At 54.3% G+C, this 27,703-nt stretch overlaps 2 protein-coding genes across 5 annotated transcripts; both read right to left on the minus strand.

Moving 5' to 3' along the window:
* Positions 1-6,052: 6,052 nt before the first annotated feature.
* Positions 6,053-16,856, minus strand: TSPAN17 (tetraspanin 17). 4 transcript variants are annotated; one of them, XM_040240492.1, is made up of 9 exons: positions 16,625-16,856; positions 13,319-13,369; positions 13,081-13,227; positions 11,635-11,805; positions 9,414-9,539; positions 8,806-8,853; positions 8,200-8,316; positions 8,050-8,111; positions 6,053-7,601 (listed from the first exon to the last, which is right to left on the minus strand). In XM_040240492.1, the coding sequence occupies exons 1-9, from the start codon at positions 16,709-16,711 to the stop codon at positions 7,565-7,567; spliced, it is 846 nt and encodes a 281-aa protein (XP_040096426.1). In that variant the 5' UTR covers positions 16,712-16,856; the 3' UTR covers positions 6,053-7,564. The 4 variants fall into 4 exon arrangements, with proteins under 4 accessions (XP_040096426.1, XP_040096428.1, XP_040096427.1 ...); XM_040240494.1 differs by having other exon boundaries at positions 6,053-7,580; positions 8,048-8,111; positions 16,625-16,848; XM_040240493.1 differs by lacking the exon at positions 11,635-11,805 and having other exon boundaries at positions 16,625-16,851.
* A 1,755-nt stretch (positions 16,857-18,611) lies between these two features.
* On the minus strand, positions 18,612-21,693 carry EIF4E1B (eukaryotic translation initiation factor 4E family member 1B). The gene is made up of 7 exons (XM_040241601.1): positions 21,574-21,693; positions 21,349-21,497; positions 20,948-21,043; positions 20,277-20,340; positions 19,461-19,574; positions 19,176-19,315; positions 18,612-18,820 (listed from the first exon to the last, which is right to left on the minus strand). Exons 1-7 carry the CDS (start codon positions 21,691-21,693, stop codon positions 18,706-18,708), a joined length of 798 nt encoding a protein of 265 aa, XP_040097535.1. The 3' UTR covers positions 18,612-18,705.
* Between the last annotated feature and the right edge of the window lie 6,010 nt (positions 21,694-27,703).

Here is a 27,703-nt window from a genome sequence, read left to right on the forward strand (position 1 = left end):
TCCTTGTCACCATTCAGGTTTCAACTCACATGTGACCTCCCCCAGTCTCTTCCTAAAGCAGCACTCCATTCAGGCATTCTGATCACGTAACCCCATTTATTTTCATCTGAGCATTTATCACCATTTATTACCATATTAAGTATGTATTTTCCTAGTTACTGTTCATCCCCCTGACCATAAAGAAGATCTTGACTATTTGGGTCACGTAGCAACTACCCAGTGCCTGGCACATGGTAACCACTTAATAAATACTTGTTGACTGACTGGGCAATGGAATCTGTGGCTGGCCGATTTGGCTTTGGGGTGTCTTGGTCCCTCCTCCACACAAGACTAATTGGGGACTTGCCTTACTTGGGCTCCAGCATTCATATCCTTACTGGGATGCCATCCCAGAACTCCAGTCCCTCCTCGGAGACTGGCTTCTGCCTCCACACCAGCAGGCAGCTGAATTTCAGAGCCCCTCTGCCCACCAGTGTGCTCATCCGGACCCAGGGTCAGATTGAGGGCTGGATGGCAGCCCAGAGGAGTGGGCAGAGGCAGCTGTAGACTGCCCGACTGACTCGAAGGCCTCCTCAGTGCATCTCCATCTCCTGCCCACCTCTCCGCCCTGCCAGGGCCTCCTGGTGAGCGTCCCTCAGAGGCAGCTCCTGTGCCATTCATCCCCATTAGCCGCTGTCCATACTGGGCTGGTGGGAGATCAATTACCAGTGCTGGCCACTGAACCGTGTTAATGAGGATGTACGCTCACTCGGCTGGTGGCGGGGATGGGTGGGAGGGGCAGAGGAGGCAGGGGCAGAGAGCAGCAAGGGAAGCTACCTACTAACATCTTGGGTAGGGGTTCCCCTCTAAGGACCCTGGGAGATGCTTGGGCAGAGACCCTGGGAACCAAGGCTTAGCTCAAGCTGTGTGTGGGAGCAGAGGAAACAGCCTGGCTGGAGATTCGGGCCTCGGTGGGTAGAGGTGACACTGATGAGAAGAGGGGCTCCTCGGGCTTGGCCTCCCATTCTTTAGAGCCTGTGCTCAGACCCTCCCCTCTACCAAGAATGCCCTCCCTGTGTCTGCCCCATAGCCCAGGGGCAAGCTCACATGACCCTGGCAATGCTCCTGGACCACCTCTACCCTCACCGCTGACTGAAAAACCACTCCAGCCTCTTGGCTCCTGGCCCCTCTGGACCTCGCTCTGTAATTCTGACTCTACCAGAATCTGGGCTTTCCCGACAGCATCAGTGGTAAAGAACCCGCCAGTGCAGGAGACATAGCAGACGCAGGTTTGATCCCTGGCCGGGGAAGATCCCCTGGAGAAGGGCATGGCAACACCCCCTCCACTGTCCTTGCCTGGAGAATCCCACGGACAGAGGAGCCTGGAAGGCTGCAGCCCATGGGGTCTCGAAGAGTCAGACACGACTGAAACTATTGAGCACACAGCGCACCAGATTGTACTGATTTGTGTGAAAAGACATTCAGCCTCTGTCATAAGAGTAACTTGAAGGAAAACCATGAGAGGAGATAGTTCTCCTCTATCAGATTGCGAAGGTAGAAAAGGCAGATAAAGGCAGCGCAGGCTCTGACTACTGCAGCGGGAGGGGCAGGTCCCACCTTAGTAACCAACGGAGTGTGACCTCTTCAGAGGGTAATTGGACAATAGCTATGTAAATTCCAAATGTACCTGCCCTTTGACCTAGCCTTTCACTTCCAAGCATTCATCCTGACATACAAGTGCCCAAAGATAAAAGTGCTCACTGCCCGGAAATGTCCTCCGTGTCCATCAGGAGGGGTCGTGAGAGTCACTCAGGCCATACCACACAATAGGCATCCCTGGTCTCCTGCCTGCGGAGGGAGATAAGCAGAGCGTCCTTCTCCAATACTCGGGGAGTCAATCAGTTAATATAAATAAAGTGCTTAGAGGAGCGTCCAGCACAGAGTAAGTATAAGTTCTTGCTATTATTATGGGTTTGCTGTTGTTGAAAAGCATTGGGTGGATCTGTACACGCTGCTATGTAATTATCTCCCAGAAATGCTGGTCAGTGAAAAATGCAGACAGAGGCTGCTGGCGGTGCAGGACGCAGCTTAAGTTCTGCTTTGTTTCTAGAGGAGATCTGCTTTTGAATGCATAGACCATCTCCGGAGGAGTGGTCCGGGCTGACAGCGCTGCTCTCCGGGTAGGGGCAGGAGAGCAGGGGACAGGGACGAGAGGGAGATTTGCACAGAGCCTTCCAGGCAGTCTGCAGTTTCTAACCACATGCCTGCACCACCTATTCAAACAAATAAACCACCTGTAATGACTGGTGATTCACCTGTCTGTGTCTCCCACCAGACCATGAGCCCCCTGAGGGCAGAAACTGTGTTGGAGCTGCTGCAGAATTCCTGGCCTGGCCAACACTGGCTGATGGGTGAGCCTGGCCAGTGTTGGCTGGTGGGTGAGCTGGCTGCAATTCCACATAGCCCATCTGCTGGGAACCACTCCCCGCCACCACCACAAGGCATGATTCCCAGGAGACACCAACAGATTGGGGATGGGGCATGCTGGAGCAGCCTGGGGAGGGTCTGGCTTCAACAGGAGGCAGGGCTGAAGAGCTAATTCCCAGATCATTTCTGGAAGCAGGATCCAAGTGGTCAGGTGCGTGGCCAGGTCTCCAGGAGCCTAAAGCAGCAGCCTTCCTCAAGGACTGGGCTCTCTCTTGGGCCACAGAGCAGGCCCCTTTGTTTGCAGGAGGCTGATATTCCCGTCTGTCTGAGTGGCTGCACAGGGGATCAGGAAGGCATTACCGTGGCAACAGCCTTCACGGTGCCAAAGGGCTGGCTGTGGGGCTTTCACACCTCGGATGGGCCGAGTTCCGGGCCCCAGATCTGTGGTAATGCAGCCTGCCCAGCCAGTGCCTGGGCCAAGGGGCAGAAATGAGGCCCCTGGGCACAGGAAGGGACCTGCTGGGGCCACCTCTGCAATCAGACCTGACTTAGGGCCACCCTCTGCTGCTGCCCTCATCCTCCTGTTTAGCGAATGGTGGCTGCTCCAGCTGGAAACTCAGGAGAGAGGGCCTGGCTGCCAGAGCCTCGAGGTGCAAAGCGCCCCAGAGTAGGAACAGCTTGACTGACCACTGTCCATGGACAGTCAAGGAAAGGGAGGGAGAGGCAAAACATGACTTATTCCTGCAGGGGACATCCCCGCAGTTGAGAAAGGTAGCAGCTTTACATGCACAAAATGTGACTGTGTTCAAAACGCATCACGGTGGGGGTGGGGTGGGGGTGGAGGTAGTCTAGCAAGATGGGGACAGTATCCTGCCACTTACACTCATAACCATGCTGAACATTTTCTACGAATACATAATATGAGGATGAAATTTTTAAAATGCAAGTGATCCAGAGAGATCTATAGCTCACAGCTTCAATGTCACTGGAAGAGGAGGGGGGAACAGGATGGGGCGCTAAGAAGACCTTCGTGTTATCCACATTTTAAGTAGTTGTTCAGTCGCTCAGTCGTGTCCGACTCTTTGCAACCCCATGGACTGCAGCATGCCAGGCTTCCCTGTGCGTCACCATCTCCCGGAGCTTGCTCAAACTCATGTCCATTGAGTCAGTGATGTCATCCAACCATCTCATTCTCTTTTGTCCCCTTCTCCTCCTGCCTTCAATCTTTCCCAGCATCAGGGTCTTTTCTAATGAGTTTTAAGTAGAATGGGTTCCTAATTTACCTGTCCTATCAAAATGATTTAAAAGTAATATAAAAAGTCATTGCTCCAACTTCCTGTCTCATTGAGGCTCCCTCTGACCATCCCATATATTGCGGAGTCCTGACCCACCCCCACACTCTCAGGGCCCCTCATATTTCCGGCCACACTCACATCCTCTCCTGGGTGAGGGACTCACCACCAGGCTCATGCTCCATGGTCTTCTCTCCTCCTGGGGGGGTCTCCCTTCCTGGGCGGGGTCTCCCTTGGGGCTGGGAGGGGGGACACACCAGCCTGTGCGTGCAGCCAATCCAGTCCACTGCCTGTTTTTACATAGCTCCAGAGCTATATATAAAAGAATGGTTTTATGTTTTTTAATTGTTGAAAATCAAAAGAGGGATAGTATTTTGTGACACATGAAAATTATATGAAATTCAAATTTCAGTGTCCAGAAAATATTATTTGAACATAGCCACGCTCATTTGTCTGTCTTGGCAAAAGCTGCTTTCTGCTATAAAGGCAGAGTTGAGTAATTGTATGACCTGGAAGCCTAAAATATTTACCATTTGGCCCTTTGTAGACAAACACTATTGATCCCAAGGTGCACCCACCACAGTGTCTGGCACACAGTAGGTGCTCAGTAAATCTGGCTGAATGAATAATGGAGGTGTATGTATTGGAGCATGTCAGTTCGACGTCCTGGAGAAAGTGACCCTCTTCCCAGCCCTGCCTAGCAGACATCACCGCCTGTGGAGACGGGAAGGTGGGCTAAGGTCTCCCTGAGCAACCACTGCACTGCGAGAGGCATCTGTGGAGAAGGAGGTGTCGCTGGCTCTAAGTCCTCAGAGAAGAAAGGACAGAGGGTGACAAGGTCCGGACTTGGCACCTACAGGGTGGGCTGCCGGGTGTCGTGGAACGGGGCTTGGCTTTGCTTAGCCACACGGACCTCCCTCCAGGGACCCGCAGCAGACTCAGCTGCCTGCGTGGGCTGCACTTTGGCGCCCTCTGGTGGCTGCCTGGAGTGTATCCTTCCACAGCAAGCGCCGGCCGCCCTCTAGAAGGGAAGGAACCCCGTTCACCGAGTCCCTAGCCCATCTGACCTCCTTGTCCAGATTCAAGGTCTCATTGGTCCGGGCTCAATCTGTCCCTCCAGTACTCCCCTTCCTGCACAGACGAGGTAGGCTGATATCACAGGACGTCCTCCTGCTGAGTTGCTGGGTGAGCTGCTGGCAGCTCCTCCGGTTAGACCAGGCAGGCCAAGGGCTCCTGAGGGACTCCCAGGTTGCCAGTCAACGCCCAACCCTGTCACGAGTGTCCCCGATAGGCGGTGAGAGGGTGACCTTGGTCATGTCTCAGGGACCCACCTAGAGTGATGGGAACTGGGGTGCTTATGAAGCTTCCTTGTGTTTTCTACACACCAAGAGGTCCCATCTGGGTAAGGGCTCCTTAGTACAAGGAAAAGAACTGTTCCAAGTTCTATTTTGGGGACAGGAAATTCATCTCTCGTGAGCCTGAAATGCCACGTGGAGTGATCCTCATGTGCTCATCACCACATACATGTTACATCACTAGCAACTGTTCCATCTGTCCCTGCCAAGAGACCGTGGGCTCCAGGAGGTCAAGGGCAAGATGCTCCAGTGACCCCGGCCTCCAGCCTGAGTGGATGGATGGATGTCCTGTAGCAGAACTGAGCTTTGGGGAACTCTGGGTCCCCAGCCAAGTTCACGTCCACCCCTTCCAGCATTCCTGTGCATCTCATTGGTTCTATTTCCAAATACATCCTCATCCCACCACTTCCCTCTATCTGTGCCCTCTGACCTTCACCCACACTCCCCTCTCCAATGCACCAAGCTCCCTTATGCCAAACCCACCAGCTTCAGGGTCCCTAGGGCAACTGTTCCCCTGGAGCTTCCCAGAGATGGGACCCCTTCCACCACCTCATCAGAAGGTCCCTTCTCCCAGGCCCTCTAGCTACTCCTGTCTGACCATCAATTTTATTTTCTTCATAGCTTGTATGAAGAAAATGCTTACTTATTCGTGCCTCCCCCACAAGAATGGAGCCCAAGGACTAGGACTTCGCCCTTCTTTCTCCTCTGCATCCCCAGCACCTGCACGGAAGCTTAACTCAAGCTTGGGGAATGATGCCTTGCTGCCCCTATGACTGCAGGTGCCACTCGTGTGCATCAGAAAGGCAGGACAGTCTGGTGCAGACCTCCCATGAGAGGGCTCAGAGCTGGGTGCCTCCTCCAGCTGTGTGCTGCGTGACTCCCCCAGCCCTAGCTTCTTCATCAGGAAAAGAATCTCTACCTCACAGGGGGCACTGTTGAGGTTTAAGGGGAAAATGAAAAGTGAAAGCTTTTTAAATTAAAAAAGCAAGACACACACAATACTGTGAGTTGCATTTATTGCGGTACACTGGCATCTGCCAGGGACCCCGGACACTGTCCAGCTGGCGTCTGGGAGCCACAATGCTGGCTGCATACCTGATACCCTGCCCTCCCAGCAGCAGCTCTCAGCATCCCTGGATGGCAGAGCAGCCAGGACCCCAGCGGATGACTGTTCCAGAGGGATCTGCAGTGTCACAGGCGCCACAGCTGTACCTTTCGTTGGGCTTGCAGCATTTCAATTTTTTTCATTAGTTAACAACTTAAAAATAGGTCTATTTCACATAAAATCCTGAATTCCTGGCTTCTGGATTTCTGACATTAGACCTGCATCCCCACTTTATAACAATTAGCCACAACTAAATGACAGTCACCAAGTTCAGATGGGGATCTATGTTCTGTGAGTCCCCACCATACTCGGTTGTATCTCAAGGTACATCATCAACTCAATGGCCCAAATATTTCTCTGGTCACAAAGCAATGTCTCTCTGTGTGGTCTTCAGGGACAGTAGGAAAGTCAGTTGCACTGCAAAGGCCTCACAAGTCAAAGGCCTACTTCATTCATTTATATGGCCTACGTGACCTTAAGAGCATCTGAGTTGGAGATCTATGAACTACCCACAAATCCCTTTGATCCACAAAGAGCACCCCTGGATGGATGGGTGCAGCATTTATGTGCCACACACCCCTTCATGAAGCTAAGAGGCAGAGCTGAGAGCAACAGTCAGACTTCCCAAGTCTGAACTCTTTTCAGAGATCTCAAGTTCCCTGAATCAGAAGCACTGGTAAGCAGGGTGGACACACTAGCGACTTGGCTGTAGGAGAGGTTGCAGTGTTAAGTCGCCAGACCCAAGCAAAGCTGTGCTGGAGTGCCCTCTGGTGGTCATGAGGCAGCTCTGCAGGCCACCAGTTGATTCCAAGTGAGAGCCAGCATCAACCACCATGGGCCCCAAAGCAGGCTCCCTGCCAACCCTATGGGTGCCAAGTTTTTGACTTCCAATTATTTCCTTCCCCAAACCTTCCTGATCTCCATTCCACACCTCAGCCACTCTACTGGGCACTCATCTCAGTCTCCAGTGGGGTTGGACCCCACCCAAGTTGTGTGGCCTCTCCATTTTTCACATCCCTGTGCCTCACTCCAGGCTTGGCCCATGACAGCCTCGAGGTGTTTTCAGGGGAAAACCCTACAGCAGAGGGGAGGTCAACCCCAGCCTAGAGGGTGAGCAGCACCAGCCAGGCGGGTCTCTCAGAGAATAGGAAGCACGCAGGGGATGATGATGTCCCAAGAGCTGCTGGGGCTGGATGGCCAATCTTCACAAGAAGCTTGGGATCTGGACTTTTACATGAAGGTTTTACATTAAAGGTTGGTTCAAATGTATATACTACCCAGACCAAGAAAATGCACTGGTGGAGTGGGTCTGGGCCAGGGCCCAAGGTGGAGAGCTCTGCCGAGGCCCTGCAGCTGACAGAACCTTCAAGATGCTGGGCTGAAGCCACTGGTTTTCAAGGATTTGTTTATTTGAGTAGTTTGTAGCCGTCATCATATTTGATCCTGAGAGGCAAGCAAGGGAGAGAAGATTCTTGGACCCATTTTCGAGTCTGAGACATTGAGGCTGAAGTGGGCTCCTGGAGGGGTCACTAGTGAAGAGAACTCTGAGATACACGAGACTGAGTCCCAGGCAACAGCAGTCCCCAGGCCCACCCCACCTGGCCTGCCCCCTCCTAGCTGGGCCCTTCCTAGTCCCCTGGAGAGCCAACCACCCAACTGCAGCCCAGACGGCGGCTCCCTGTGACACCCACCCTCCGTACACACAGCTCCAGGACAGGCAGCCGGGTAGAGCCATGCGGCTCTCCACGGGCGCACAGTGCAGCGGCCTGCAAGCCCCACGTGGGGTTCAGGTCCAAGCAGAAACACCTCCTGCAGCCTTGCCCATTATGGGCAGAGTGGAGGGTCCCTGGGTCGGCCAGGCGAGTGGCCTTGGCCAGCGTGGCAGCCTCACCAGTTGGCCTTCACTGCCTTGATGTCGCTGACGAGGTTCTGGGCCAGGCAGATGCCAAAGATCTGGAAGACAGAGGGCAGGTAAGGGAGGGGCCACCGGGAAGGCAGACTGCCCGGGACAGAGTGAAGTTGTGCAAGGCCATAGTGGTACCTGGAGAAGGGCGATGCCCACAAAGACCCCTGCCACAACAATCAGGTTGTCCTGCAGCCACTTTTCAAACTGGCCCACGCAGCCTTTGGTGTGGATGAAGCCCTGCTGCTCCAGCTCCTGGGAACAAACAGGCACCAGGCTCGGCTCGGCCCACCCACAGCCACCAGGGGCCCCACCTCAGTCCAGCGTACCAAGCTCAGCCTGGCCCAGGGCCTTATACCTTAGTGCCTGCCACCTGGAGCCCTACCAAAGGGCCTTCTCCTCCCTGGGGTCTCAGCACAGATGGCTTCTCCTCTGAGGCCTTCCCTGACTGCCCTGCCCCAACCCCATTACCTCCTTGCTTTTAGCTTCTTCCTAGTACTTAGGTGAAACTGTCACACTGCTGTTCATATTTCGTTATCCCTCTCTTCCCGTTTTCCTCCTCTATAGGAGTTCACTGCCTTGGCTTCGGCAGTATCAAGACCTCTGTGCCTCCTGGGACTCAGCACTCCCTCCTCCCCAACCCCTGCCCCCGGAATCCTTGAGGCCTTTTGGCGTGTATGAGGGCCCCTCCTCCTTATCTGAATCCTCCCAGTTGCCCCCAGCCCTGTCCCCCACCCCTCTCACCAGTTTGAGCCGGACGTCGTAGCCACACTGAGTGTTGAGGACATCCTCCTGAGGAGAAACACGCCAGGGAGCAACTCGGTAGGGGCACCCATGAGGCCGCAGGGGAAGCGGATGGAACCATGGATTCCGCCACGGCCGCCGCTCCTCAAAGGAAGCTGGCTAGGAGCCCAGCGCCTCTCCCTGTCGCCAAGGCGCATGGCCGCAATGCCAGCTTGAACTGCTTCCTTTTTAGGAGCCCTGCCTGCCCATGTGCTATAAGAATGGGAAGACGCCTGGCCCTCGGAGTCCCTGTGCTCTGTGGTTGGAGGGATGTCACTGCAAGAAACTTCTGCTCTTAAAGAAAACCATGAACGTTTCAGAACCCCCACCCCTGCCACCCCAGCATGGTGGGCCAAGAGAAGCAGTCCCCAACGCCACGTGCCGACACAAACTCCCCAGCCCAGCAGGGCTACTACTACACATAAGAGGGCTTCCCGGACATCGGACATCGGTGACCCCCAGAGCAGGGCTGAGGCGAGGTTGGGAGGTGGGCTGGTTCCAGACTGTGCCTGAGCGCTGAGGCCCCGCCCCTCCTCACAAGGCCCCACCCCTCGCCAATGCGCACTCACCGCTGGGTCCCTGACGCAGCAGGAGAAGGGCACCCCGCAGCGCTCCCGGCTGGGGTTCAAGTCAGTGCAGTTGAAGTAGATATTGAGGTTCCAGTCGTTGGGCCCTCGGGCTCCGCAGCAAGACCACTAGGGGGTGGAAGGAGAGCCCGGATGAGCCAGGCCCACCCCAGGAGCCCCATCCTGTTTGGGGACAGGCCCAGGCTGGCTGGCAGTGGCCTGGAGACAGCCAGTCAGGTGGGAACCTCCCCACAGACAGGTCGAGCCTGGGCCCAGGACCATCAGAGCAGCTCGAGGCTCCTGACCAGGTTGACGGGGGCTGGGGGTAGTGGGAAGGGGCTCCTGAGCTTGTCCCCCTAGCCCGAGAGAGGTGGAGCAAAGGGAGTGGGCGAGGACGGTGGCCCAAGGACTGTGGCTTCCTCAAGTCCACCTTGAGGGTTGGGAGTTTCAATAAACCCTGCAGAGAGGCTGAAGGCCCTATCTGTGCCTGGTCTCCCCACACTTGTCCCACAATTTTTACGAAAGACCTTCTCTTTTCCTCTCTCCAGGGACAGGAGAGCAATCCTGCCACCCTCATGACCATGCCCTATCCCATTTCATGGGTGCTATCGTGGACACCTATATCCCCATGACCCCTACCCAAGACAATGGACTGCTTCCTTAGGTGGGGCTGCAATGAAGCAAGCAGCTCACAATCTAGTGGGGAGATAGGCAGCCTTAACTCACTGACACAGCACAGGCTGGCAAATAGCTGGCCCTCAAGGGACCAGCTCTGTAGCAGACACAGGTAGGCCCTGGGGACTGAAGAGGGGGAGTGAGGCACAGCCATGCAGCTCTGCCTCCCTCCTCTCTGCTCAGCACCCCTGCTCCCACTGGAGAACACTGGCTCCTCTCATCTCATCCCTGCTCCTTCTCCCCCAGGGCCAGCCCCTAGAGGCCTTCTCCTTCTCCGTGCTTCCTCATTTCAGCCTTTACCACAATTTATAATGCTACACACACACACACACACACACACACGTTTGTTTCTTTTGCTTGTTTATCATCTGTCTCTTCCCCCAAATCACCATCCGCACAAAGACAGGTCCCTAGCTCTCCGGAGAAGGCAATGGCACCCCACTCCAGTACTCTTGCCTGGAAAACCCCATGGACGGAGGAGCCTGGTAGGCTGCAGTCCATGGGGTTTCGAAGAGTCAGACACAACTGAGTGGCTTCACTTTCACTTTTCACTTTCATGCCCTGGAGAAGGAAATGGCAACCCACTTCAGTGTTCTTGCCTGGAGAATCTCAGGGATGGCAGAGCCTGGTGGGCTGCCGTCTATGGGGTCGCACAGAGTTGGACACAACTGAAGCGACTTAGCAGCAGCAGCAGCTCTTTTTCACCCCTGAATCCCCAGCACCTAGCCCAGGACCCAGCACATAGTTGGTCCATCATGATTCTGCGTTAAATGAACAAATAAATCACATCCTAACCACCTGGTTCTTCGTTTACTTCTGCCCTGGGTCGAGAGCTCCTCAAAACAGGCACCAGCTCTGGTTCACCTCTGGATCCCAGAGCAGTTCTTGGGGTGGATGGCATCAAAAGAGCATGACTGTTGAAGTGGGTGTGACTATGAGTGTGTGTGACTAAGTGTGTGAGTGGGTGAGAATGTGCAGGCAGAAGGTGTCTAGGATTTCTTGAACTGTTCACTGACTGCTTCTTCACAGGGGTTAGGTTTGCAAGCTTAAGGGCAGAGCTTCTGGGCAGTGGGGCGGGTCTCAAACCTGAATAAGTTCAGAGGCCAAACAAATAATATAAATGAGAGAGGAGGGCCAACAGGTATAATAAAATAGAGTGACGGGGATGGTAGCAGAGAGCCTCTTTACCGGCAAAGGGGCAGTGGCAATGCAGCCCCAGCCGATACTGTGTGCCCAGCTTAGTAGAAGAAGAAATCTATATTTTCATGCCACATTTCTTCCTTTACGTGTGTCCTAAGCCTGGCCTAGGAGCTACCAGTTTGAAGCCTCTGGCCTCTGCTCCCCAACCCTGTGTCCATGCAGGGTTAGGCACATGGAGATCACCGAGGGCTGGCTTCCTTTCAGAGAGGGGGACACCTGGCTCTCTTCCTTGGGTCTTGCCTGGCCTGGTAGGCAAGGGAATGGTCCCAGCACACAGGGAACTTGCTCCTCCGTTCATCTGCCTGGCAGGTGCCTCCTGTATGTAACTGGAGCTGGATGCCGGACTTACGTATTCCTGAGCAAAGTCAATGAGGTTCTGGAGGTCAATGTCGTCCCGATAGGCCTTGACATTGTTGTTGATGAAGAGGTTGAGCTGGTCTCGAATCCAGTCCTTGAAGACGAAGGCCAGGATCCCTGTTGCCAGCTCGAGGAAGAAGATGAGGCCAAGGAACACGGAGAACTGGCGTGGGGCAGACGGACAGACCATGGGGGTAAGAGATACAAGGACTGGGGTTTCCACTGAGTGTGGTTTCAACTTCCCTCATCCTGACTCAAGGCAGCCCAGAGTCTCCACCTTTTACCATATTAGTATTGATTTATGATGAAAAAAGATACCACTGTTCTGACCTACTCTATTGTCTTTGAGAAGCCACCTCCACACACAACTCGTTTCTTTGGTACCGGAGGAGCCACTTCCATATAGAGGACTAGACACACATCAAGAGCCCACCAATCAGAGCACTAACTCCCCTGGGGCCACAGGGATTGGTCCAGAGGTGGCCAATCAGGATTAAGGAGATGCAATTAAAGAACTTTGGCAGAATGGCTGGGAAAGGAGAGACAGCCTGCAGCAGCGGAGAAGGCAATGGCACCCCACTCCAGTACTTTTGCCTGGAAAATCCCATGGATGGAGGAGCCTGGTAGGCTGCAGTCCATGGGGTCGCAAAGAGTTGGACACGACTGAGAGACTTCACTTTCACTTTTCACTTTCATGCATTGGAAAAGGAAATGGCAACCCACTCCAGTGTTCTTCTTGCCTGGAGAATCCCAGGGACGGGGAAGCCTGGTGGGCTGCCGTCTATGGGGTCGCACAGAGTCGGACACGACTGAAGCGACTTAGCAGCAGCCTCCAGCAGAGGCTTGAAGCCAGTGCCCCCGCACCAACCCCCTCCCACCCGATTCCTGGACGTCTTTCCACCCCAAGGGATCTGGGGCCAACCCAGAGGCACAGAGCTGAGAAACAGAGAGGCTAGGCCAAGTGACACTGTGGTAGCCCCTGGATCCAAAGGCGCTGGCAGCTAACACACCCCTGGGTTTTCCTAACGGCCATTTTCACTTAGGGCCCAGGCCACTAGGTGTCGGTCACTTAAAACAGCTACTGCTGCTGCTCAGTCGCTTCAGTCGTATTCAACTCTCTGACCCTTAGAGACTGCAGCCTTCCAGGCTCCTCTGCCCATGGGATTCTCCAGACAAGAATACTGGAGTGGGTTGCCATGCCCTCCTCTAGGGGATCTTCCCTAGCCAGGGATTGAACCTGGGGCTTCCTTACTGCTGAGCCACCAGGGAAGCCCCACTTAAAACAGAGGATCCTATAAATGTATTAACAATACAAATCTGGTGACCACTGTTAAAATTACACAATAATAAAACTACCATTATTAAGCATGAACTATATATAAGAAGTGGGTGGGAGGAGGTTGGGGTCCCCAGTGAATCTAAGTGGGAGGGCACTCACAAATTTGAGCAGGAAGGTGTTCTCCCGGAGGGCTCCAATGCAGCCGGCAAAGCCCAGCACGGACATGACGCCTCCAACCACCACAAACAGCCACACAGGGTCAAGGCCTCCCAGATCCGTCAGTGCTGAGATGTTGGAGAGAACGCCCTGTGCAGGGGGAACAGAGGCAGGTGGGGGGGGACTGGCCCTCCCACCATCTCAGCCCATAGCAGCCCTGCACCATATCCCGCTGCCTTACCTTCTCACTCCAGGCCCAGAGACCGATGGCCAGGAACAGGGCCCCCAGCACCTGCAAGAGCAGCAGCAAAGAGCTGAGGGCTGCGGCACCAGCATGCTTTCCCACCCCAGCAGAGCCCCGTCCCCGCTGGTGCTCAGGCTCTTCAGGAAGCCACAGGGAGAGAGAGAAAGAGGGGAAAGCACTGTAAATGGGATCCAGGGTCTTTTCCATCTGTCGAAGACTGCATCTCAGTGTTTCTTCCCACAAGGCACAGCTTGGAACACTGAACCCTCCCCAGCCCTAAGAAGGGATCCCTTCTTGGAACTTCAGAATTGGAGCAGAGGAAGGCCAAAACAGTCCCACCAAGCAGCAGCGACTGGTTCCTAAGCCTCTTCCCTCACCTCAGGCCTATGGTAGGGTTCCAGGCTCCTGGCATCCTCTCCAGTATCCTCCCAAGTCTGGTCCTCCTGCTTCCCTGCAATTCTGTGACTGCCACTCTACTCCCGTCCCACCTTTCCAACCTCCATCTGCCAGAGTACATCTTGGCAGCTCACAGCCAAAGACCTCTGAATGACCAGGAATCCCAGTGAAGAGCTGGATCCGCAGGGGGGCCCTGGGCTAGACCTCCTAAACACCACCCACCACCCCACCTCATCTCCGTGCTAGGACAAGCCCAGGATGTTCAGAGCAGCTGCCTGAACCCGAGCAGGACATCTAGTCTCAGAGGGAGAGTGCCCTCCTGCCCAAGAGAGGCCACGACCCTACCTCTTCAGACCTCCGTCTCCCACTTGCTTTCTCTATAGGCTCCCTCCCCGCCTCAGCGCAGAGCCTCAGCCAACTCCACCCCTGGCCAGCCACCTTTTGTACCCACCCCTTTCTGACCCCAGGCTCCTCTCACTGCTGTACTCATTTTCCAGAAATACTTTTCCTTCCCTCCCCAACACTGGATCTTGGATGTGAAACCAAACCTCACTTCTCCTGCCTCATCCCATCTGACCCGCCCATGGCCTTTAGACAGGTGAATGATTACTACTTTCTCTTTTTCGAACCTCCCCAAGGCTAACGCAATGCCATTCCTCCTCCAGCCCTTTCTCAGCCTCCCTCCTACAAGGCTCTGCTTCAGTGGTGCCAGGCACAAGGCCAACCCCTCCTCCACCAGGTTCCAACCTCAATCTCCAACCTACCCTTCTTCTTCTCAAACTCATCTTTCACCTCATCATGACACTGGCAATCTCCCAACCTCCACACAAACCTCTCTCTGGCTCTAGAGCCCTTAGTCCACCTGCCTGCTGCAAAAGCCTCTGAGTGCCAGGCTCCATGTCATGCACTGACAATACATGAGGGAAAAGGGCACATGAGCTCTCAGCCTTCATGGAGTTTACACTCCAGTGGGGGAAACCCATAGTGAGCAAACAAGGTAGTTTCAGATACCAACAGAGCCTTTAAAGAAAATCAAACAGGGTGATGTGATGGGAAGTGACAGGGTGTTGGGGTGGGAAGCATGTTTCAGTTAGGGAGCATGGTGACATTTTAGCTGAGGCCTGAATGATGAAACAGGGCATTGAAGAGAAAAAACAATTCCAGGCAGTACTGAATTCTAGGTAGAAGTACTGAATTTCAGGCGGAAGTACTGAATTTCAGGCGGAAGTACTGAATTTCGGGCAGAAGTACTGGCAAAGGCCCAGAGGTAAGATCATGGTTGGTGGTGCACGGGACAAACTGAAGACATCAAGCCAGACCCGGCAGGGTGCTCTGGGCCAGTCCTGTCAACTCAACCTGATAACCTCCCTTGAAACCTTCCTCACCTTGTCCACCCGCCATCACCCCTCCTTTGCCCTAGCCTGCCTCCCTGGTCTCCTTGCCCATGGCAGTCAGGCAGATCTGCCTCTAATACAGAAACTAAAACAAATCCATCCCCACTGCCCTCAACATGAAACTCAAACTCTGCCCCAGCCCTGGGGCCTTTCACACTTAGAGTCCCATCCTGGGGAACCCTGGAACAAGCCTGGGTCTCTCATGCCTCCCCCCGCCCCGCTCACCGCTGACATCTGGCGGCTCCCTCTGCTCAGTGCTCGGCCTCACCTCCACCTACTGCCCACTGAGCTGTCACCTTGGCTCTGCACTTACTGGCTGTGTGACTCTGGGTTAAATGACTTAACCTCTCTGTGCCTGTTCCTTCACCTATAAAATGTAGATTATAATTAAAGTGACTGGGAGAATACAGTAAGTTATAACTCATGTCATCTGCCTAACAGCCCTGAGGAGCAGGATTCATCATCCCCCACTCCCTGTTAGGGAAGCTGAAGCCCAGAGAGAAGTGACTTGCCCACTGTCTCACAGCTAGGCCCGAGACAACGAGAGCCCCAGACTTTCCCACCAGACCAGCTCTCTGCACATGGCCCACACTCTTGAGGCTGTGGCACCCACACTGCCCGAGCAGCTTGTGGGCAGGGGGCAGTGCCGCTGATTCCTGCTAAGCAAAACTGAGTGGGCCTGACATTCTGACCAAGGCGTCAGGAGTAGAGGCTGAAGAGTCAGCAAGTAGCCTGGGAGAGATGGGATGGGGGAGGGAGAAGGGAAAGATGACTTGGCAACCCCAGGGATACGGATTCCACCCTGGGAGGGGCACCAGCAGCAGTTCCCTTCTCCAGACAGGGACAGCCTGGCCCTGACACCTCCATTTGCTCATGTGGAATGCTGAATTCTGTTCCCCAAGGCCAGCTCTCCTGGCCTTTCATTAAGGAATATCCCCTTGTCCTCGGCTGAGAACTAGGGCGACTGCCCTCCTTGCCTGCAAGCCTCTTAGTTTGGGGGTGGGAGTCTGACCTATTCCCGCCCCCCTAGCCCCCCACCTCTTTATAAGGGCTTAAGGCGAAGCGGTAGGCCCAGGTACTGGAGCGGTAAAAGGGCTGGAGAGGGAATCCAGCCCTTCGCGGAGGCTTTCCTCCCTATCCGCAAAACCAGAGGTGGGGCTCCGCGGACCCCTTACACCTCAGGGTAAGAGAGGGAGAGCCAGCGACCCGCACCAAGCAGTGCCGCGGGGTCTTCACCGAAACACCTCCCATTTCTCCGCTGAGCCCTGAAAAGACCCCGGAAGACTACCCCTCCCCATCCTACTACCGCAACGGCTGGGACCCGCCCCCTGCAATCCGGGCCTCTTTAATTCCCTCAGGTGCTCCAGAGGGTGGGCGTGGAGGTGGGGAGGGGAGGAAGAAGTCAGGGGACGGTCCCAAGGCCTGTGGCAAAGAGTGTCTCCCCCTAGTAGGGGACTGAGCCTCCTCCTTCCGCCACCCCCAGCACAGGGCCCAGAACCCACCCCGCGCTCACCCAGAAGACGATGTTGAAGCCAAACAGGAAGTATTTCCCGCAGCAGCCGACCTCGGGTTCCTGGAAGTGCTGGTGCTTGCCGGGCATGGTGAGTGGCCGCAAGCCGGCCCGGCAACCGGGCCCGGAGGCTGGGCCCAGCCCTCTGCGGGCCGCCCTGGGCTAGAGCCGCCCGGGGCCTAGCCCGGCGGCTGCGGCTCCATGGCCGCGGCCACACAGAGAGCCCGTCGGGCCCCGCCCGCCCCGCAGGGACCGCCCCCGGCGCTCGAACAATCCCCGCTCGGTCCACTCAGAGCTCCTCCTCTATGCCTGATTCCGCCCCGCCCTAGGCTCCGCCCCTAGCGCCGCTCAGTCCCCTTTGGAGCCCCGCCTCTGGGTCTGTCTCCGCCCCCTCCCGACTGTTCCCCTCCGGGCCCCGCCCCCATACAGGCACACCACCCCAAGTCCAGGCCCCTCCCCACTGCCCGACTCAGCCCCCTTGGAGCCCCGCCTCTAAGCCTGACTCTGCCCCTTATGCTGGCTGCTGCAGCGTCCTTCGGACCCAGCTCAGATGCTTGCTGAAAGCTCCGCAAGTCGCAGGCACTAAAGACCCCCAGTTCCCCCCACACCACAAGGATCAGTACCAGCGCCACCCCAACCCCCGGCCTTGCGGTCGGTGCCCATCCCTGAAAAGGAGTAACGACCGCGTTGGTGAGCAAACAGAGAATAGTTATATGGATGGTGTTTTTTAGCACAGGTGCAGGAGGTTTTATTACACGGGAGTCGAATCAGAAGTGCTTCTCACTCGGAAATTCAGTTCAGTGTCTACTGGTTCAAACTCAGACGGGATGACACCTGGGTCTTGTGAGAGCTGCGCCTGTTGCTCCCTGCCCCTTCATTTTTGCCGGGGGGCATATACCGCAGCCCCTAGTTCAAACCCCTTTGGTGGTTGAAGCACCGCCCCACACCGTCTAACCCCTCTTCCCCATATCAGCGTCTACCTTGATCAGCGGCTCCTTGTTACCGAAGGGGTCTCACATGAGCCCTCTCAAGGCAAGATTGGAGCAGACCAAGGTTTAGGGGGGGGCGAATTTTAGAGTCCTCTTTAAAAATAATTCCAATTTTGGGCTTCCCTGCTGGCTCAGTGATAAAGAATCCTCCTGCCATTTCAGGAGACCCAGGTTCAATCCCTGATCTGGGAAGATCCTACATGCCACGGAGCAACTAAGTTCGTGCACCCCAACTATCGAGCCTGTGCTCTTGAGCCCCCGAGCTGCAACTACTGAGGCTGGCGCGCCCTGGAGCCCATACTCCACAAGGAAGCCACCACAGTGAGAAGCCTGTGCCCTGCAACCAGAGAGTAGCCCCCGCTACTCTCAGAGAAAAACCCACGCAGCAACAAAGATCCAGCACAGCCAAAATAAATAAATTACTTTAAACAAAAACTGAATTTTTAAAAAATCTTATTTATTTAGATCAGGAAGAGAAAGGGGCTTAAGCTTCACCTTCTGGTTAATCCACGTCTGGCAGAGGCACAGTAAGGCCTGACCACCTCTCCTGGGCCAGGCCCTCATCAACCCCACCCCTCCTCTCTAGGGACCCACACACAGCTGACTGAGTGAAGGTGTGGGATAAAGCATAGGCTTCACGGCTACAAATCTGATGAGAGGCAACCCATAAAAGTTTTTAAAGCAGAGTGATCACTCAGAGCCCCCACTCCTGTCCCTGAGCTCCAGCTCTGTCAGTAGCCTTGAACCCCCCTCCCCCAAATGGAAGAGACTGGCCTTCAGAACACCTAACTTCTTTCCCCAAGGTGGGGGGCATGGAGTTAGTCCTGAATCCTAGGATTCTCTCCTGTTCTCTTTCCACTTGCCATCCCACCTCCTCCACCAGTGACTCACCTCACCACACTGTATCCAACCCAGCCCCCCAGGGTTAAAAAGCCCAGGGTTTTCTCCACCTTTCCACTGCCCTGGGCTCTCAAGTTGGTTACTCACCCCTAGGCCTGAGCCCCAGGATAGGGGAGAAACATGCCATCTTCCCTCAGCCCAGCCCAGCCCCCTTGAGAAATAAATACACACAGCAATGGGAGGCTCAGGGTCCTCTCACACCACAAATTTGTTCTTGGCTAAGGAGTTGCTCTTGGTGGCTGTGTCTGCATGGGCCTGGTACCCAATGATGGTCTTTGTGGAGAGGCCCAGGCGCTCTTTGTAGACACGCCTGGGAGGTAAGTGGGAGAGGAAAGGAGACAGGCAGTCAGCAGCAGGTCCTGCAGTTAACCTGGGACCATGGGTCCTATGCCCAGAGCCTATACCCTGGTTCCAGCCACAGTAATTCCTGTTGTGTGTGTGTTACCCGTGTGGAAACACGAAATGTGACTAATGCAAAAGAAAAGAGGTCTGCAAGAAATAGATGGAAATCTAGACTCCACACCCTTTGCACAAGTTGTGGAAGAAAGAAGGGAGAGACAGCATGGAGTATTCTAGAGGTCTCCCTTGCAGACCAAGCCATTCCCCTTCCACCTTTTCCCCTAGAAGAGGCTCAGCCCCCACCCTATGCCAGAGATACCCCTCACCCAATGTGTAGCACGCCCTCCTGGTTCTCTGCCTCCCGTGTCCACACAGCAATCTTGTCCCCCTTGGTTCGGATGTTGATGACGGCCCCACACACTTCCTGGCTGTGCTCCCCAAAGCTCTCCCCGATAAGACACAGTAGCTGGACCCGAAAAGAAGGAGGATGAGGCCTTCTGGTGGGCACAGAGACTGCCCCCACCATCCTTGAGACCACTGCTACCACACCAGCCCAGCCCCTTCCCTTGGGAACCCTCCCCACCCAGCCTCCTGCCCAACCCCCTACTCACTGTCTCCAGCCACAGGTGGTCCAGCTCAATGTGGCGCTGCTGCTTGGTGAGGCTGACCAGCCAGCGGCCACCCCGCTTATTCCTGCTGTCTTCCCACATGGGCTTAATGCCATCCTGGGAGGCAGGTTGGTGAATCAACCACCTCCCTTTGTTCGAAGGGAAGTAAGTGCCTGGCCACCTCCCCAGGCCCTGCTCCAGCCCCTCCACAGACTAGGTCTTCTGTCTTCACCCTTCAGTACAAGCAGGGTCAGCCCTGCAGACCCTCCTGTGAGCTCCTGTGGGCCCCTAAGCCTCAATATAGGTCACCTCACGTAGCCTTGCATAGATGTGTTTTTGTCTCCTTTGCAGAACCAAGATCCTTGAGATTAGAGTTCAGATGGGGGTGATTAAAGGAAGTGTCTGGGGCAACCCCAGTGTGGCCAGGGACAGATATCCCAGGCTCGCTGGGCACAAGTCACCTAGGAAAATCTGCAAACGTGGACGTCAGGGCGCCACTGCCCAGCCCCTCCAAGGACAGGCCTGGACATTGACAAGTGTCCTCAGGCAATCCTGATGCAGTCCCCAAGTTAAAGAGCCAGGCCAGACACCTAGACCCCCTTCGTTGCTCCCCCTTGTTCCCCCTCCCCTGTTCTTCAAGATGGGGCTTAGGTCTGACACTCTGCCCCAGCTTCTGGACAGCAGTCCTCCAACTGGAAGTTATGCTTGGCCCCAAGGAAGGCTGTCCTCAGTACCGCACTGTCAAACCCCCTATGAGGGAGGAAGCTTGGAAGAAACCAGCCCCACTGTGTCCTGGGGAGTGGGGGAAGCTGAGCTTACCTTGAACAGGGCATAGTCACAGCCGGAAGAGAGCTTACTGGCCAGCTGGATATTACTATATATCCTGGAGAGAGACCCCCACCCCAGGCCGAAAGGCTAAGCTTTTTAGGGCCTGGTTTCAACTGGCCTCAGGTCCCTCAACTTCTTACCCCACTGCTTTCCACCCACCTTCCAGCTTCCAAGCCTGAGTTCATACCGGTGCCCCCTGCCAAAAACTTCCATCCCCATTTACCCAGACCCTCAAATCCCACCTTCTCACCCACCCCCAGGGTTTGTGAAGCACCTGGCAGACCCCCTCACTGGATCACCACAGATGAAACAGTCTGAAACTCATTCAGTAGCTGAGACAAGCTCAGAGAGGGGAAGGAACTCGCCTAGGGTCACAAGGCATAAAGCAGCAGAGTCATGGTCAACTCCTTGCCTCTCCCACTTCCCAGGCTTTCTCCCTGAGTCCCAGGAAGGCTTGGGGGCAGGGGCTGTGACCCAGCCCAAACTCCCTGCCACTTCCCTGCAGAGCCCACCAAGCCCCAGCCCTCAGGAGATACTGCAAGACCCCAGGAAGGGCCGGGAAAGCGGTGTAGGCAACAGCTCCCTGGAGGGGTTGGGTCTGGGAAGGATCCCCAGCTAAGGCCCCCTGACTTCATCCTCCTCCATGAGGGACAGACACTCACGCCCAGAAGTCCTCCACGGTGTTGAACTTGGTGACCCGATGCAGGTTGTTCTGCCAGGCTCGGCTGCGGTCATTTTTGAAGAACCACAGAGCCCACCTGGGGGGTGGAGGAGGGCGCAGGAGGAAGCAAGAGTGCATCCACCTGCCTGCCCCACCCCACCTCCACAGCAGTAGGTTGGCCCGGAAGTCTGGCTCCTTCCCGAGCCAACAGGGAGGTAGGGTTTGTAGCACCAGCCCCACAAGGTGATGGGGACAGTGATCCTGAGAGGCTGGGGGAGCCTTTAACCCAGAATCTCAGCTGGATTAAGGCTGAAAGGGCCAGCAGGGCGCAAGTCTTAGGGCAGCTCTGGCCCTTCCAAGATGAGGAAGTGAGGTCAAAGCCAAGGGTAGGGCCTGCCCTACCTGTTGAGCAGTGGGTGTAAGTCCAGCTTGCCCTCCTCCGGGGCCTTCCTCAGAGCCTCCTCTCCCATGCACGGCCCCGCGGCTGCCTCCTCCTCCTCTTTCTCCTCCTCTTTCTTCCAATTTTGGATCCCATCCTCAGCCTCTTCAGCCTGACCAAGGAGAGGAGTCAAGCTGGGCGGTGAGCCCAGGCCCTCGCTGCCCAAGGGGGCAGATGGGTGGACTTACAGGGCGGGCAGCAGCCATGCTGTAGTCTGAGCTCCACGGGCACCAGCCAGGCTGTAGTCTGAGCTCCACGGGCACCAGCCATCCGAGGGGGCCTCCAGCAGCCGGCCTTAAACCCACCATCGCCCCGCCCAGCTCACCCCAGGCAGGCGACTGGGAGGAGCCAGCGTGGGGGTAGGGGGTGGGGTGTTCCGAGGAGGAAGGGCTTACACTATTAGTTCCATCAGCAAGCATTTAGTGAGCACCTTCTGCATGCAGGCTGGGGTCTGGGGACACAGCTGTGACCAGGCAGACCTAGCCTCGGCCCACATGGCTCTGGTCATTTGGGGGCTGAGACAGGATGGCAAGGGTCAGTATTAGGGGTCTGCCCTTAGTGAAACCACATCCCCTGAAATTAAAGTGGATTGACCCAGACATGGCAGAAGGTGGAGCGGAGCAGGGCGGGGCCAGGTCAGAGACAATACAGACATTGTGGTGTCTCCCTTTGGGCTCTGCTGTCATTCACCCCTCAATTTTTGCCACCAATGTCATTTGACACAGGCATGTATCTAGTCTCTGGAAGCATCTGTGGGTTTTCTTTTTTATGTGATTATTTAGAAACAAGAAGCTTGTATATTAGAAATCTACATTTTGAAATTTTAGGTTTGGCAACACCAGGGCCTCCTTCTCCCAATCTGTTGCAGCCAACGCTGCCTTTTGGAAGAGCAAGTGCGGATCCGCGTGGCCCCTGTGTGCACTGCACTCATGTTCCTTCCCTCCCGTCCACCTGGGCATTCTCCACCTGGCCACGGTTGGCAAGGGCCAGTGCCCCTGTCCACAGCCGGATCAAGTCCTCCTTGCCCCCACCTCAGCCAAGTACATGAACCTCATTGAGTCTCAGTCTTCCTCTCTGTAAAATTGGAACATTGATGAAACACAACTCAGAAGCTTACTGTATTAAGTGATATAAAACAAGTCCACAGAACAAGGCCTGCTCAGTGGTCAATAGCAGTCAGCTGAGGGCCTGCCCAGGGTGGAGGAGGGACTGGGCAAGAGAGGGAGGGAAAGCTGGATATCCTTTCCCTGCCTTCTGAACAGCAGCCTTTTCTGCAGGGGCTGAAACCTCCCCAAGTTTCTTAAGGTTTCTCACATTCCCCTTGGCCCAGCTCTGTAAGAGACCAGTGTCTTCCCCTCTGCTACACACAGGAGAGCCATGGGTGACAGTTAATATCCGTTCAACCCGCATCTCTAAGCTCCAGGTGGTGCTGCCAGGCCTGTCGGGGGCTGGGTGCTGGGAGGCAATGAGAAGCAGATGAGTGGCCCTTGTGCTCTGATCTGTCAGTGGAGCAGACACCAGATCATCTCACAAAGACCTGTGTCACAGCAAACGCAAGCCTCTGAGCGAAACGGATTCTCAGATGGGAGCAGACCAAGCCCATGACCTGAACTGGGGGCTCTAGAGCAGCACTTCTCAAGAGCATGGATCAGAATCACCTGCGAGGCTTGCTAAATACTGACCACCGCACTCTGCCTCTGAGGTGGCGCTAGTGGTCAAGAACCCGCCTGCCAATGCAGGAGACGTAAGAGATGTGAGTTCGATCCCTGGGTCAGGAAGATCTCCTGGAGGAGGGCATGGCAACTCACTCCAGCATTCTTGCCTGGAGAATCCCATGGACAGAAGAGCCTGATGGGTTACAGTCCATGGGGTCGCAAAGAGTCAGACAGGACTGAAGTGACTTAGCACAAACAAATGAATATCTGGCTTGGGCTTGAGAATTGGCATTTCTAACAAGTTCCTGGGTGAGCTGGTCAGGAACCTCATTTTGAGAACTACCAACTCAGAGGCAGTTCACAGAAGAGGTGATGTTTGAGCAAGAGTTAATGAGCCCAGTGGAGGGGGTATCTCTGGGAGTGGAAGCAGCATGTGCAGAGGCTCTGGGGCAAAGGGAACATGAGGTACTGAAGGAAGAGAATAAAGACCGCTGCAGCTGGCGCCTAAAGGGGAAAGGATGGTGAGTCTTGATGTTAGGAGAGTGGAGAGCCATTGGGTGCTTCAAGGGCTGGGGAGGTAATCAGATGGGCTTTCTAGCAAGTTCTCTGGCTGCTATGTAGGAAACAGACCCTGCTCAATTAAGAGTGAGTGGAAGGAGATCTATCTGGATGCAAACATGGTTGTCCAGGTGTGAATGGGGCAGCTGGAAAGATGAGAGAATATGATTGATTTCAGAGGTATTTAGAAGGAAGACTCAGTGGTATTTGGTTTAGGCTCTGGAGGGCCTTCCCTGGTGGCTCAGATGGTAAAGAATATGCCTGCAGTGCAGGAGATCCAGGTTTGATCCCCGGGTAGGGAAGATCCCCTGAAGGAGGGCATGGCAGCCCACTCCAGTTTTCTTGTCTGGAGAACTCCATGGAGAGAGGAGCCTGGCAGGCTACAGTCCATGGGGTCACAAAGAGTCAGACACGACTGAGCAACTAACACACACACACACACAGGCTCTGCAGAGGTGGGCCTGGAGTCCCGGCTTCCTGTTGCTGTGTAATAAACCACCCCAAATCCAGTGACTGAAAACTACAATAATCACTTATTTTGCTCACAGATCTGCAATTTGGGTAGCATTTGAGAGGGATGGTCCATATCTACTCCAAAGCCCTGTTGATTGGAATGGCTCACAGGCTGGGACAGGGGCCGTCTGCTCACTCTAGTGGAGCAGTCTTCGCTGGCTCTCAGGTGGAACCTCAGCTGGGGTATCAACTGGGATAGATCTTTGTGGCCTCTCCACGTGACCACTTGGCTTCCTCATGGCACAATGGCTGGGTTCCCAGGATGAGTGTCCCAAGAGATGAGAGGCAGAAGCTGCCTGTTTCTTAAGGCACCAGCCTGAAACCTGGCACAGCTTCACCACCACTGTATTCTATTAGAGTCCCAGGGTCCATGTCCAAGGCACTGTTTTAGGCACTGAGGAACACAGATGTGAACAAAATTTCTCTTTGCCTTGGAAGTTCCCAGGACTGAGCCCTCGGACCTCAGCTCTGCTCTGTCAACACCTGCCATTTCATGATCCCATTCAGGCATGGGCATTGGATGTCACATGCACAGAACACCTGTGGCCTGGCATGAAATCCTGAAGAGCATCCAACTGCCTGCTCACAGCTCCACCTGGGTATCTTACATGCACCTGTCTCACACCTATTGCATTCAAAGCTGAATTCCTGGCTTTCCCCTGTCCCCCAACCTTCTCCTCCCATAATCTTCTCCATCCTTCCACCTGTTCAGCCAAAAATCCTGGACTGGTCCTGACTCGTCTCTTTCTAACCCATCAGTACATTCCATATTCAGCTCTACCTACAAAATATCCAGGATCCAGCCACTTCTCTCCATCTCCATCGCCACACCCTAGTCCAAACGGACTGTCATCTTCCCTGTACTGGGGCAATGGTATGCATACTGGCCCCAGCTTCCTCCGTGGCCCAAGAACAATCTACTGTCTACACAGTTCAGTTCAGTTCAGTCACTCAGTTGTGTCTGACTCTGTGACACCATGGACTACAGCACGCCAGGCCTCCCTGTCCATCACCAAAGTTTACTCAAACTCATGTCCATTGAGTCAGTGATGCCATCCAACCATCTCATCCTCTGTCATCTCCTTCTCCTCCTGCCTTCAATCTTTCTCAGCATCAGGTTCTTTTCCAATGAGTCAGTTCTTCGCATCAGGTGGCCAAAGTATTAGAGTTTCAGTTTCAGCATCAGTCCTTCCAATGAATATCCAGGACTGATTTCCTTTAGGATTGACTGGTTGGATCTCTTTGCTGTCCAAGGGACTCTCAAGAGTCTTCTCCAACACCACAGTTCAAAAGCATCAATTCTTTGGTGCTCAGCTTTCTTTACAGTCCAACTCTCACATCCATACATGACTACTGGAAAAACCATAGCTTTGACTAGATGGACCTTTGTCGGCAATGTCTCTGCTTTTTAATATGCTGTCTAGGTTGGTCATAGCTTTTCTTCCAAGGAGCAAATGTCTTTTAATTTCCTGGCTGCAGTCACCATCTGCAGTGATTTTTGAGCCCAGAAAAATAAAGTCTCTCACTGTTTCATTGTTTCCCCATTTATTTGCCATGAAGTGATGGGACCAGATGCCATGATCTTAGTTTTCTGAATGTTGAATTTTAAGCCAGCTTTTTCACTCTCCTCTTTTATTTTCATCAAGAGGCTCTTTAGTTCTTCTCTTTCTGCCACAAGGGTGGTGTCATCTGCATATCTGGGGTTATTGATATTTCTCCCAGCTTCCCTGATAGTTCAGTTGGTAAAGAATCCACCTGCAATGCAGGAGACCTGAGTTTGATCCCTGGGTTGGGAAGATCCCCTGGAGAAGGAAAAGACTACCCACTCCAGTATTCTGGCCTGGAGATGTCCATGGGGTTGCAAAGAGTCGGACATGACTGAGCGACTGTCTACACAGCGAACCTTAAAAAGGAAAGTGAGATTACATCACTCCTGTGTTCACAGTCCAAGGGTCTGTAAGGCCCCACCAGCTCTCAGCAGCCCCTCTCCATGACTGTCCACCCCTACAGCCACACTGGCTGCCTTGCAGGTCTTCAAACCTGCCAGACCCACACCTGCCCTAGGACTTTACACTGGCTGCTTTCTCAGTTCCCACCTCAAGCCAGTCCTTCCCTGCCCACTGCCTTTAACTGGCCGAGCGCTCAGCCCTCACTGCAGTGCTCCCATGCCCTTTCTCTTCTTTGCTTTCTCTCCAAGCACTTCCACCTCCTGACACACCCTGTATCTTACTTATTTATTTTACTCATCATCTGCCTTCTGGTGCTAGAACATAAGGTCCCCAGGGCCTCTTTTACTCACGACTCTGTTCTGCAGTTCCTAGGGCAGGGCCTGGCTCATGGCAAGTACTCAGAAGTCAGAGCCACAAGGGAGAACTGACATTAGACTTAGTGAGGTAAGTGATTTTGACAAAAGTAACACAGTCGAAGGGATCTTATTTGGTCACTAGTCATTTGTTAATTATCTGCCGCCTTCTTGAACGGTAAGCTCTAGAAGAGCAAGAACTTCATGCGTCTTTTCTGCTGAGTCTCCAGTACCTAGAACAGTACCTCGCACACAGTAGACACTCAGGAAAGACCGACTGAAAATATTAGACGCCAAGGACCAGTTACTTTCCCTCTCTGAGTATTGGTTCTTTCATCTGTAAAGTAGGAATGTAAATGCCTGCTTTAAAGGATTGACTTTAGGACTTAGTGATATAATGGATATAGTGCCTGGCAGACAGGTGTTCAATCGGTATTACCCCCCTCCCCCACCTGATCTTAGGCCCCCCATCCTGCCTGCCTGCCTTCCTCCTCATCCTGAGGCCTGGACAGCAGGAATGTTGGTAAATGTCCAGTCACATGGTTAGGCCCCACATGCAGAGTTATAAAGGCACATCTGGATTTTTATGGAAACCCAAGCAGAAACTAGGATCCTGGGACTCTCTTACGAGAACCTCTGCTGCTCCGGTTGGGATTTTTCTCCCATCCCCTTCCCCACACTCTCCCAGGCTTCCCTCTCCAGAAGCTTCTTAGTACATTCTTAAGAAGGGGAGAGAAAAGAGGAATAGAGGGGCCTATTTTCCAGGTCAGAGAGAGAACAGAAACAGAGGGCCCTGAGAACTCACAGGTTTAGGGTCTGGCCAGAAAGAGACCCAGGGGTCTGGACTCGGCCATCCTATGCCCTAAAGGATGGCCAACCATGTGACATGAGGTAAAGAGTCCAGCATGCTGGGAAGTGGTGACCCAGTAACCATGCCACCTTCTTCTGGAGACAGCCCATATGCAGATAGAGAAGGAAAGATCTAGCAAATGTTAACAACTGGCGAACCTAGGTGAGGATATCTGGGTATTCATTGTGCTAATATTATAACTTTTCTAAAGGTTTTGTTCATTGTATTATGTTTGGGTTCCCTGGTGGCTCAGACAGTAAAGTGTCTGCCTGCAGCGCAGGAGACCTGGGTTCGATCCCCTGGAGAAGGAAATGGCAACCCACTCCAGTGTTCTTGCCTGGGAAACCTCATGGACAGAGGAGCCTGGCAGGCGACAGTCCATGGGGTCACAAAGAGTTGGACATGACTGAGCAACTTCACATTATGTTTGGAACTTTTTT

Source organism: Oryx dammah, unplaced genomic scaffold (assembly GCF_014754425.2).
Source record: "Oryx dammah isolate SB20612 unplaced genomic scaffold, SCBI_Odam_1.1 HiC_scaffold_5, whole genome shotgun sequence".
NCBI classification, from domain to species: Eukaryota; Metazoa; Chordata; class Mammalia; order Artiodactyla; family Bovidae; genus Oryx; species Oryx dammah.

Excerpts from the sequence above, each read along its gene's own strand:
- EIF4E1B (XM_040241601.1), bottom strand. The coding sequence starts at position 21,693 with ATGGTGGGTTTAAGGCCGGCTGCTGGAGGCCCCCTCGGATGGCTGGTG. Across the intron at positions 21,498-21,573 it reads GCATGGCTGCTGCCCGCCCT|GCTGAAGAGGCTGAGGATGG; the intron begins GTAAGTCCACCC and ends CTCCTTGGTCAG. Across the intron at positions 18,821-19,175 it reads GAGGGCGTGCTACACATTGG|GCGTGTCTACAAAGAGCGCC; the intron begins GTGAGGGGTATC and ends CTTACCTCCCAG.
- TSPAN17 (XM_040240491.1), bottom strand. The coding sequence starts at position 16,711 with ATGCCCGGCAAGCACCAGCACTTCCAGGAACCCGAGGTCGGCTGCTGC. Across the intron at positions 11,806-13,080 it reads ACACCTTCCTGCTCAAATTT|TTCTCCGTGTTCCTTGGCCT; the intron begins GTGAGTGCCCTC and ends GCCCCACGCCAG. Across the intron at positions 8,317-8,805 it reads ACGACGTCCGGCTCAAACTG|GAGCTGGAGCAGCAGGGCTT; the intron begins GTGAGAGGGGTG and ends GTTTGTTCCCAG.